Source organism: Parasteatoda tepidariorum, chromosome 5 (assembly GCF_043381705.1).
Source record: "Parasteatoda tepidariorum isolate YZ-2023 chromosome 5, CAS_Ptep_4.0, whole genome shotgun sequence".
NCBI classification, from domain to species: Eukaryota; Metazoa; Arthropoda; class Arachnida; order Araneae; family Theridiidae; genus Parasteatoda; species Parasteatoda tepidariorum.
Window position 1 is genome coordinate 12,331,680 of NC_092208.1, and position 13,335 is coordinate 12,345,014.

The 13,335-nt window shown below is 26.7% G+C and overlaps 1 protein-coding gene across 1 annotated transcript in view; it reads right to left on the bottom strand.

Moving 5' to 3' along the window:
• Positions 1-523: 523 nt before the first annotated feature.
• The window catches only part of LOC107436687 (CWF19-like protein 2), a 37,680-nt gene continuing 24,868 nt past the window's right edge, over positions 524-13,335 (bottom strand). Inside the window, exons 10-16 of the mRNA XM_043046086.2 lie at positions 12,988-13,096; positions 8,595-8,689; positions 6,622-6,738; positions 4,749-4,904; positions 4,182-4,262; positions 3,014-3,121; positions 524-770 (exon numbers count right to left, since the gene is read on the bottom strand). Coding sequence (XP_042902020.1) covers positions 636-770; positions 3,014-3,121; positions 4,182-4,262; positions 4,749-4,904; positions 6,622-6,738; positions 8,595-8,689; positions 12,988-13,096 — 801 coding nt within the window. The 3' untranslated portion in view covers positions 524-635. The remainder of the gene's footprint in view (positions 771-3,013; positions 3,122-4,181; positions 4,263-4,748; positions 4,905-6,621; positions 6,739-8,594; positions 8,690-12,987; positions 13,097-13,335) is intronic.

Sequence of the window (13,335 nt, forward strand, 5' to 3'; positions counted from 1 at the left end):
ATTTCTGCGACAATTTTTATTCTTTTATAAAATTTTTTATTACTTTCTAGTTCAGGCCCAAGCTTTGGACAGATGCACTAGTTTGTTTCCTGTTTCTTAAGTGGCTTTGGATTGTTTTGCTATTTATGACACATGCAATAGTCTTGACAGTCTATATTTTGCATCACAGTTTGAAATCTAATTTTTAAACATAAAAGCCCTACTCTACAACGTTAGGTCAAGGTTATCGGCTCCCTTCACAAAATTGTGTGCTGCTATCTAAAGTTAACTTCTACTGTTAAACAAAACTTTAGTTTTAAAAATAATGTCTGCGATACAACTGAAGATTAACATAATCATGTCAAATAAATGTTTCTAAATGTAGATTCATATTCAATTCTGCAGTATTTGCCACAGTTTTTATTAACCTACTGAAATCATAGAAAGGAATTGTGAATAATATTGTAACAATTCAAAAGATTTGACATTTAATTTTCCATTTTTACTCATGCCATTAAAGTAAAATAATCACATAGAAAAATAATCAAAGACAAATATGATTTAATGTACAATCATGACAAAAATACAATGATTCTTGTGACATTATTTACAAATTCAACCTGTTTTATATTAACATTATTTAAACAGGCTAATTATCATGTATACTTTTCACAGAAACTTTCCCATTTTTTAATAAACTTCATAGTTTCCTTCGATTTCTTGGAAGGATCTTCTTTCATATTTTTATGCAAATGATTATTGTCGATTTCAAGCATTCCACCAATCACTCCCTGTAATAAGCAGAAAGTAAATAAATGAAAAGACTGATTTTAAAATAAACTAACAAGAATCTCATTTCTCCTGTTCATAAATGTGTATAAATGACGATTTTTAAATCATAAAAATATAAATGATAATAGGTGATTCATAAATTACATCAATCTGCATCATGATTCAGCATTTGTAAAACACTTCAACTAAGAATTGAAATATTTAATTCATAAATCACACTGATATGAGTAGCATTCTGTGATTTGTAAATTATGCTTGCATTAAACAAAATATCAGCTTCATAATTTCAGGAACTCGAGAAATTTAATTTGCAGAATTAAAACAATTAACATGCATTTGTCACAAAAACAACATGAGGGCCTATTTTTGATTTTTTGTACTGTTTCGGAAAAGGCTATTAGATTTTTGAAGAAAAAAAATTTTTTAAATGCATGTAATTATTTAAATTTGATGAATCTGAAAAATATTTGCATTGCAAGCTCTTGAAACTTAATGGCAAAAGCAGTTAGATTTCAATTTATACAAGGCACGTGACTATTGATTTTTTCTAAATTGCACAACAGTTGGATAATAACTAAAAGTGGCCACAAAGATTTATTTATAGTAAATTAAAAAAACTGGAATATTTTATTTTAAATTTGTTTTCCAATAGCTGGTAGATACAAAAACAAATTTCAGAAAAAAATTATTTTTTAAATTCTTATATGGTTTAATACATGATTTATAATGTACTTACATCTTTTAGCAAAAAATTTAAATGAACAAAATAAAACATTGTTTTTCAATGTCTGCAAATTTTATTTTTGCGAAAAAAGAAAGAAAATTAATTTTTTCTGGTCAATTAATGAAAATAAAATTTTATTAATATCCATTTGGAACAAAGTGAAATAACTTTTTGCCCAAGATCAAGTTCACTAAAATTTTATATTAAGAATATGAACTTAATAATAAATGCAGTATATTCATTAAAATGAAATTTTCAATTCCTAAACTGCAAACCATTAATTTTGTGTATGTTTCATATTGTTGTAAATTTTGATATTTCTCTTATGATTACAAAACAAAATCAAAAATCATGAAACAAAATTACCTTCTTAAATTATCTCTGTTTAACTAAATTACTGTTAACTCTGTTAAATTAAAAATCTGTTTAACTTCACCGCTATGAAATGCATTTATTTTGGTATTAACTTAATCTTAAGGGGAATACAAATCATATTTTAATTTGCAGTCGTTTACTTTTGTAGCCTAGAAAATAGAACTGTGATATTTCATTTATTTTAGAAAAAATAAATGTTTTTTTATCTAATAAATACTCTTTTGACATTGACATGTTTTGATTGTCATCAGGCTACAAAAATTTTTAAGCTATTTTAGATGGATATTTTTCAAAATTAAATATTTTATTTTTAAATAACAATGGAAGTAATGTCCCAAAAACTTCATATCTTCAAAATTAATAATTATATGGTATTTAGTCATATCTTTTAAAGATGAAAGCAAACACTGAAATTCACAAATTAATATATTTTAGAAGTTAAAATTGCATACAAGTTTTAATGCTACGTTTAAGTATTGTTTTCAGTGCGAAATACAGAATGTTGTCAATGAAAAACATTACAAATAAGTAGTCTGAAGTAAATTAAGTTTAAAACTGATTAAGTCGATATGAAAGCAGGAATCAAATCAAATGAAATAGATCAAAAATAGCATGTAACAAATGAAAGAAAGGTAAAAAACAAAAATTAAGAATTAAAACTCTTAAAGCAAGTAGTGTCTACATCTAATGTTTTGTTTTTAAAGAAAAAAAAAACTTTTCTAAAAATCTATATAAGCTCACCTCTGAATAATAGTAGTTGAATTAAACTGAAATTGCCTTTTCTAACCAACAATATTGTGCAATAGATGTATAGTGAATAACTGGAATACATTGATTTAAGAATTTTAAAGTAGGCTTTTATTTTTATTATAATCCTGATTATATAATATATTTTATTCAAAATAATATATTATAATGATTATACAGTTAAACCCTGCTATAGCGAACACGGTTTATAGTGAACTCCCGGATATAATAAACAAAAAGTTCGACTAATTTTTTTATAACAATTTTGAAATTTCTACTTCAAAATAAATACATATACCAATTTTTAAAACCATATATAGCATAGAATATAGCAATAAGCATTTTTTCTAGTTTGCTTCTTTTATCTCAGAAAACTAGAACTAAATAAAATTGTACTTTTCCAAAATTCTTCTCGAAATTTCTTTCATCTTCAATGACATGAGCAAACCCAGAATGGACCTGAGGATCAAATTCAACCCAAAAGTAAGGCAAATTTTTTGGTACCTGTAACAAAAAAAAGAGTGGATATTAGTTTTTAAAATATTATTAATAATGAACAATGTAATTTTGAACAATTATTTGATTAATGAACAATGTATTTGATTAATGAACAATGTAATTAAACTGTAATTTTACAAAATTTTAATTTAGAATATAACTATGATACAGACACTTACTACTTAAGGATATTGACCACGATAACTGAATGAAACTAAACTTTATTCTTTCTCTTGCCGCAACAGTTCATAAAATATTTTCATGTCAAACGAGTCCTGTGCAAACTTCGTGCATATAACATACAAAAATAATTAAAGGCTTAGTTCACTTCTGAACAGCAGCAGTTTTATAAAAAATTTTTGAACAGTAAAATAATTTTAAAAAACATATGGTTATGGTGGCCTTCCAAAAATATTTACATAAATGTGTGCATGAAAGCTTTGTTTGAATCATAAATACAGGGTTAGCCTGAATGATTCGTACAGCATTAAAGGGCTGTTTATTTGCAAGTGTACGAAGTACAAAGATGGGTGATATATTTAGAAATACACACACTGCCCTAATATCTAGAACATATTACAAATGTTCACTTTGAGCCGTGGTGGTTCAGGGGATACAGTGTTCCCCTTCCAATGAAGTGAACCGGGCACAACTGGCCAAGGGAGCTAAGTATGGCATCAAAACCGAATTTAAACTTCCAGAAGAGGCATATCTGTCCCTTTAAAGATATTTAACTCAAATTTTAAGGATTAAGAACAAGTTTTTAACTCAGGGGGCTTATCCTAACCCAATTATATAATAGTTTTTATCCAGTTGAAATTGATGAAAATTTGGGATAGGTGAAATTTAAAATTTTTTTCTCTTAGAAGATAATATTTGATTTTTTTTTTAAATCAAATATTATCTAATGTATTATATAATGTATACCTACCACTTTTGGTAGGTATTAATTTTTTTTTTTTTTTTTGAAAAAAAATGTGAAAAACGAGGCACAGGCACTTAAGATGTTAGAGAAAACTTCTGCTTCAAGGAAATAAAGTATGCAAACATTACAATAAATACTTACTGAATGTCTTAAATTTTTCTTGTTTAAATCTATCAATTTCACATTATTAGCCCACTCTGATTCACATTCTAAAATTTCTATCTGAAATTTAAAAAATAAAATTAGTCATTTTTATCAGAAATTTTTTTTTAATCTAAATGGAGAGCACATTATGATCCACTAAGCAAATGTAAATAATCTCAAGAAACTGAAGCGGTAAGAAATTACTTGATTAAAAAACTTAATTTCCTTCAAAAAATGAAAGTGGTATATATTAAGATATAAAAAATTTCTATTTCAATTACATTAAAATATAAAATACAGATATATCTAATCTTTATATTTTTGAAGCAAATGAAGTTTTTTAATCAAGGAATAAAATAAATAAATTGTATTTTAAATTGTATTTTAAATAATAAAACCATGAATAAATTGTATTTTAAATAATAAAACCATGCATAAAATGCAAATAAGTGCAATGTATATATAAGAACCAAGCTGTAGAAATTCAATAAGGTAATCTAATCAACAGATAAATGTACAGTACAATATTAATTTTTAAGTATGAAATGAAATGTAAGTGCTTGCCTTAAAGGACATAGGAGCAGAATCACTTATATCTTCCGGAACAGGTATGACTTCAAGATATGCGTGTGGATAATACCTAAAGTTCAGACTTGTTTCCAAAGTTACAATTTTTTTATTTTCTAGCAGAAAAAAATTCCGCAGCTTTGCTTTTAATTCCTGAAAGAATAGAAATACAACAAATAATTTCAAAACTCAAAGGCATAACTAACAACTTATAGCATTGCCTGTCAGTATGCAGGCCTGGACATAGAAGAATAAACATAAGAGACCTTAATTTCAAAACAACTAATGAGACTTGAGGAAATCATATGAAATATTTTACTTAAAGCTTTAATGGCATTTTTCACTAGTTTTAAAGATACAAAAAAAAAATTCTGATTGAAAAGTTCTGTTAAGTGTTCACAAAGAATCTCCCTAATATACAGTTTTGTAGTGAGCTACATTCCTTGCAACCACTTTCTTTCTTATGAATCATAGGAACTCTTTTAATTGCAATAAATCAAAGAGAGAAACATTCTTCACATATTAAAGTTACTGTCCGGCTAATACAAGAAAACCTCCAGGCACCAGATTCTTGTACGTGCAGTTACTGTGGTAATGAAAATAAGTCACTTTAAATAAGCATCGGGTAAACGGTTTCACTTTAGTGTAAGTTGAGAGAGGAAAGTCTCCCCCATTAAAAATTGTTTTACTCTAATTTTCATATTAGCAGAAAATGTCAGACTTTCAGTCGGGAGGAGTTCTCGTTATAGCTAGAGTCTGATCGTTCAAGTCAAACATAAATTAAACAAATCTGATTTGTTTTATTCTACCAAGTATTCAAAAGCTTTAGTATAAGTGGACGAAATCTACAAATGGAAATAAGAATATTACTCAAATAAATGGTCATCTGACTGTGAAATTGTGATAATTTGAGACAACAGCGGGGGAGGGTATCACAATCGTGACATCACACAATTTGATTAAAATAGAAACTTTCAAAATCATAACATAAAATAATTTCATTTTATTTTGTTTAGTACATTGATGCTGATTGAATCCTAGCAAGAATTTTAAATTAAAGGGAAATCTTTTTGGGCATTTGCACTTTATAGGAAAAAATAGTATATGTCATTTTCACAAAATTTGAACAATTTTAAGAGAGAAAGTAAGGTTGCCATTGTAAATTATTGTTGGCATTGTGCCTGATAACAATTTTTGGCATTGTAATTAGGTGCACATAAAGGGTGAGGTCTATTGGAGTATAAAAAAATATTATGACACATAAATAATTATGTTTCTTGTTAAAAAACTTAATTTTAATTCATAGAAAACATATACACTTTTAAATTTTGTAATTAAGCTCACAACTGTTATTAAAATGCATAGTTAAAATAGGAAATTAAATGTAAGATCTATAATTTATTGCTTTGTTATTTTAAACAAGTATATATTAATATAGTATCACATGGGGAAGGCAGGTGGTATGGTAAATTGCTACAAAAGAGAGGAGAGTTGTCAAAATGTTGGAAAAAAGTGTGACATAATTTAACTAAAAAATAAGACAAAAACATTTTTTTTTAAAAAATTAGTAAAGTAAACACAATGTTATCGGATCCCCTAGAATCTTCAACATTCAATGCTTAATCAAGAACAAAATAACAATAAAATAATAATAAATAATCATAATATAAAATAAATTATCTATTTTATCAATGAACGAGAACAATTTCAAAAATATATTTATTCTATTATTGGGTGGCTTAACACTTTAAAATGGCACAAACATGGTAGGTAGAAAAATACAATTATTTTTTTTTCTTCACAATAATAAATTTCTTCACATATAATAAAAGAGGGAAAAGTTGAAATAAATAAATTGCATAAAACTTGCCTCTACTTCCCTCCATTCTTCTTCGTCGAGAGCAAGAAAAGACTGGACGTGTCTTCTAGGCACTATTAAACAATGACCTTCAACAAGAGATTTAAAATCCCCAATGGATAAATAAACCTTTAAAAGAAAGAAAATAAGAATAATTGTTTCTGCTTCTTTGAAATATGCCATAAATATGTTTAAAATATACCATAGTAAAAACAAAAATGAGTTATTGAAAATAAATAGTAATTTGTTACTTTTTTTTTTTTAATTTTAATGAAACTAATGAAATTTTTATGAATTGTTAGAATGCAATATTTTATAAGACAATTTTTTTTTTAACTGAAGAGTTAAAAAGTTAATTATTCTAACACAGAATTTTTTTAATTAACTTATATAATTATTTTACATAATTTATTTAACTGATTTACTTTTTTATTTATTTATAATTTTAGCTTTTTTTTTATATTTTTGTGCATAAAAGCAATTGTGTAATATATTCAATTTCATTAATCTAACAACACAGAATTTACTTAATTTAATTATTTGAGTTATTTAACTTATATGTTTCTCTATTAAATATTTCTCTACATTTTTAGAAAAACAAAAAATTCTAAGGAATGATTCTATGATACTTGTGTTAGAAAAAATATAACGTAAATGCGAAGATTAAATCATTCCTGTTGAAACAAATCTTTATCCAGTACAGAATATCAAAATTAAGTTGATACAAAATTTATTTTTAGCAATAAATATACAGATTAAGGAGTTAAAATAAAAAAAGAGAAGAACTCGATGTATGTATGGTTATTCAAAACTTCAAAATCATTGCCTGATATTTTTTTTTTTAAAATATCATAAAATGTTATAGTTCAAAATATGACTTAAGACTTTCAGATTTATGTCCTTACTGTCTCTGATTCAAAAAAAGTTATTAAATTTTAATTACATTTTCTATCATGAATTTTTTGCTGACTTTGTTTTTCAACATTAATGATAAGAAAAAGAAATAAATAAAACATTAAAGTAAAATTTATAATGTTTACAACTGAACCAATTAAAATAAATCATTATAAATAGCTAAATATTTCATAAATTTGAAAATTACTATTCTAACAATTATGTTTAAACAATTATGTTATTCTTTGAAAACCACAAGGAAACAAAAGAGATAAAAATTAGTTTGAGAAAACATAATCGAGTTCACTCGATTCTTAAACCTAATAGTAATTTTTTTGTGAGAAAATCTTATTTATTTGCTACTGAAAAACACTTCAATGCAATATCTTTAAAAAGTCTGGATAAAAACAGTTTTCAAAACTTCAAAAAAAAAATGGCCTTTTTAAGAGAGAAAATATTTCTCTATAATTAGCATCAACTTTCCATTAGCTTACCCTCAATATTATGATTAATACAATATGCCATAAATATTAATTACCCTCAATATTATGATAAATATTATGATTACTACTAGAGACTGAAAATGATTTTCAGAAAAGTCAAAATATAGTTCCATTGGAAAATCACTTAGTGAAAATTATTTTCTTAATTAGTTACACACTCTTTGGCTTTTAAAAGTAAAAAAAATTTTAAAAAATATATCTTGTAAATATCATTAACATTAAAAATCGGAAACTATTTTATCTCACATTGGGGAAGAATCCAAGAATTATAACCCCCACAAGCAACCTGGTAAAGTACAGCAACATTGAAACAGAGGCATAGCTAAGGTTAACAGATCCGGGGGACAATTTTTGTTTTTGCACACCCCTTCTAATATGACTTCAAACTTAGGGGGCATGCTTTTAATTATAGATTTCTAAAATCACAATTTTTTTTTCAATATAATATAAATGGCAAAATATGCAATTCTAAAGAAAAATTTGTCATGCACTAGTACGATTTTGGCGATAATTTGTCACAATGTTGCCATGCTAGTGTGAATGAAATTTAAAAATTAAAATAAGAATAAATAAAATTGCAAATAATACCTTTTCAAGTTTTTGAATAATTAAATGTCTCTTCATATTTGGCTGATCCATACAATAACAGCATTTTTCAAGAGCTGACATATGCTTCTGATGCTCTAAAAACAAAAATTATTCTAATTAAAAGACCCAAAAACAATATGCAGTTCTTAACTGAAACAAAAAAGCATTTGATCATTAAATTTAGAGAAATAAGGAAAACAAGACAAAAAAACATTTAAATAAAAATAAACTGTGAGAGGATGAAATATTTTAGAATTAAGACAGATATTTAATTCTTAAAAAGTGTTTTCTCCACACAAAAATAAGCCTACTTTGCAAAGCATTTCTGGAAATAAAAAAAAATATATGTATACTTAATAATCATTGAAATAATTTTTTCAATAATTGATATTTTTTTTAAAAAAAATACTTAAAAGACAAACTTTCTCTAAAAGATAATATATTGTAAGCTGTATAATATTGTAAGCTGGAAATGAAAAACTAATATTAATCTTTTAGAATTGAAAAGTTTATTTTAATTTTTATAAATGATGAATTTTAAGAAAGTAAATTTTTTTTTTCAAATTTAAATATGAGACATAGTTAAACATATTATTTTTAGACAAACCAGAAAAAGGCATACTAATTAATTTAAAAGCTATGAACTTTGAAAAATGTTTCAAAAACACAAACAAAATTAAATATATTGAAATTTGATTCTCCCAAATTTGAAGATATCAAACAATTTCGTTTTCTTAAAAATCATACAATTTTTGAAATTAATTTTATTAATATTCGGTGAGTTTAATTCCCTTTATATATTCTTAGATGTCAAAACATTTCTTCCTAAAAATCATAACATTTTCGAAAATCAATTTTATTAATATTCGGTAAGTTTAATTCTCTTGATATATTCTTAGATGTCAAAACATATTTTCTCAAAACTGCATTTTCAGAGTTGATTCCACAGAATCTTAAAAAAGGGTTGTCCAATTGACTAACTTTATTTCCCTAAAGATTTTTAAGAATTTTTTAATCACTGATTGATTCTTCTTCAAACATTTTAATTACGTAAAGTTTTTCTAAATAAAGAAAAGTCTTAAAAAAATACTATGGTTACTTTAAAATGTCCATCAAAAGTAATGTATTAATTAAAGTAATGTAGTAATGCTAAATCAAACGTAATGTAGTAATGCAAATTAAATAATCATTTGTTATCTTTAGAAAAAAACACTATTAGATCTTATGTACATAGTTGGATAATATAGAAGCACGCCATGAGCGGAAATATTGGTGGTGATTCTACAATTTTGCAAATACTTCTTTAATATTTATTGTAACATAAAAAAAAAGTATCTAAGTGAGCAAAAAAAATTTTGCAGTGGAAAAAAAAGAAACGAAGAAGCAGACAGCGTTATCATGGCAAGGTAGAAGAAAGTCTGTTTTTAGTTGTATGCATCCTGCTCCCAATGAGAAAAGATATACAGTAGAGCGCCGATTATCCGAACTGCTCGGGACCGAACATGGTTCGGATAATGAAAAGTTCGGATAGTTGGAAAGTTGCTTAAAATCTAGTTTAAATGATTATTATTTATGCACTAACTTCCCTTCNGATGGATTATTCTTCAAACATTTTAATTACATAAAGTTTTCCTAAATAAAGAAAAGTCTTAAAAAAATACTATGGTTACTTTAAAATGTCCATCAAAAGTAATGTATTTGCATTACAGTTTCCAGAGAAAAAAATTAAGCAAATTAAATAATCATTTGTTATCTTTAGAAAAAAACACTATTAGATCTTATGTACATAGTTGGATAATATAGAAGCATTCCATTATTTTCCATTGCAAAAGAAATCCAGCAAAGATCTCGTTTCAAAGAAGACGCGTTTTTTTTTTAGCAGCCATTTATCACTTATTCTTTTTAAATAAATCAACATCATTGTGACGTTCCAGCCAATTCATTGCGAAATCTAATGGATTCTATATGAGAAGGTCCACTATCTTGAACTTGATCACCTACTTCTTTCACTTCGTCTGTAGAGTTCCGATTTTCATTCAAAATTTCAGCAACAATTTCATGCGAAAGATCTACTGGTTCAGAAACTTCAGTTTTGTTTGTTTCTCTGTTAAGAATGTTATTCCAAGATTTAAGATTCCAAGCACTGTAATCACTAATTATTAACCATAAGTTACAACTACCCATTCCCCAATTATAGAACTTCAGAACTTATCAATTCATAAACTCCTTTTGCATTCCAACCATTGTGGACTATCAAAATGAAGCTCGCATTCTTGGAAGATAATTTTCTGTTGTAAAGGGGTATGTAGGGGGTTTAACTGTATCACAATACATGTATGTCTGGCTACTATAAGAAAACTGCTAAAAAGGTTGCAAATTAAATATGGTCATCAGATGTTTATTGTATTATGGTTGTTTATTGTTATGGTATTATTTATTCTTCTCAATTAAGAAAAATTGTTGATAGGTTAATAAGTATTCGAAACTCGAATTCAGACACTGTTCGGATAATTGGACTTTCAGATAATAAGGGTTCGGATAATCAGCGCTCTACTGTAACTGCCACTTTAGCCCAAAGATTAACGATCCCAACATTAGCGGTAAAGCCTACACTCAACCGATTTTTTATAACTGAACCCAACGTGACTATAGCTATACAACGAAAATAGGAGGGCGATTGCGGTGACAGAAGAAAATCTTTTAATGCAATTTCGCTTGGTGCGAAATTACTTTAAATGAATGTAGTTATATGTATAACTATTTAATAGCTGCCAACATTGAGTTTTCAAAAAAAAGGAAGATATTAAAAGCTGTAAAACTTCAACGTATTTTTTCTCCTGAACTCAATTAAATTTAAAGATTTTAGGAAAATTAAGAACACTTAGAGACATCAATTTTAATTATATTTCAAAGTTTGATATGTGCACGATTTTGTTTTCTTTAAAAAATTTTCATCAAATGTTACATTGTAGCAATTTTGATTTTTGCAAAAATAATCAGCTTGTAATACTTTCTCTAGCATCTCATCACTAAGAGATGAACTAAACTGTGTTCTTGTTTTTTAACTTGACTGAACACACGTTCACATTCTGCATTTGAATGTGAGAAAGATAACATAAATTTAGCATGCTGATAATAATAAGTTTTTTTACACATCATAAATTCAAAAATAATAGCAAACTAAAAAGATTCAAAAGAAGCAAAAATACCATGAAGTGTAGGATCCATGAAAAATACGCACGCGATTTTTCACGATAGTAAACATTCGCTCTGTTGCCAGATGCCATCAACTGAATTTGCTTAAAAAAATTCATCCACGTTCGGTAGCCGAGCGAAACATTTTCTCCCGGATCTATTTTTAGGGAGCGTTCTCACCGCCAATCAGATTCGGAAACGCAGCTGCGCTACCGAGTTTGTTTCAACTTCTGCGTCGTAACTTTGATTTTTTTCCCTCGTTCGAGCACATGCCGAGAAGATGCAAGAATTTGATTCCTGCTCTAAAAAATGTGTTCGGGTACAAATTCGGATCGCGGCTCTGTTGTAAAAAATATAAAATAAAATGGAGAAAAAAATAATTTTTTTTTTAAATCGAGGAAAATCGGAAGATTAAAATAAAAAACCGGAAGGCGGAAATTTCGATAAAAAACCGAAAATCTTCGGGCTAGTGAGAGTTGGCAGCTTTGCATTAATATTAATCTTTCTCTAATGTTCTTAATGTTAATGTGNAGTTTGTTTCAACTTCTGCGTCGTAACTTTGATTTTTTCCCTCGTTCGAGCACATGCCGAGAAGATGCAAGAATTCGATTCCTGCTCTAAAAAATGTGTTCGGGTACAAATTCGGATTGCGGCTCTGTTGTAAAAAATATGAAATAAAATGGAGAAAAAAAAATTTTTTTTTTAAATCGAGGAAAATCGGAAGATTAAAATAAAAAACCGGAAGTCGGAAATTTCGATAAAAAACCGAAAATCTTCGGGCTAATGAGAGTTGGCAGCTTTGCATTAATATTAATCTTTCTCTAATGTTCTTAATGTTAATGTGCATGCATATATATATATATATATATATATTTTTGTCAAGAATAAATAAAAAATATTAGATAATTAACTGTTTTCGTATTATTAAAAAGTTGCTATTAAAATTATAAAATTATTCTATTCTGAAAAACATTATGAGCTTGCAACTACTTTTGAATTGCGAAAGCAGAAACTTTATGTTTTTATCTTACTATGCTTATGTATCATTCTGTGTTGTGCACACTGTACAGCATTAGACAGCAATAAATTATTAAAGATCAGAATTTTAAGAGTTTTCTTTTAAATGAAATGGAATTTAAATTTTTTTTTAGCAGGACTGCATATTGTCTTCGAGTAGTAATATTATAACATTACTTACGCTGAATAGCTTTACCGACATCTTTCTCTTCTTGAAGATGATGTGACATCTTATTTGTAGCCTTCTTGGATATGCCGCTAGTTTCATTGTCCTCATCCATATCTTGGCACTAATTGAAAATTTTAAATTAAAAACACGGTGCGTAGCCAAACCTTTCAACAAAAAATAACCACCTTTTAAGTACTTTTTAAACACTCAAATATTTTTTAGCACTATATACATTAATAAAATGCAACATAATTTTCAAAGACTTTACGTGATCATCATGAAATAACTAGTTTCAGACAAAGAACTTTTTTCTTGATCATATTAACCATAGCTTGAGAGATTTTTCGATTGGATTTCAGA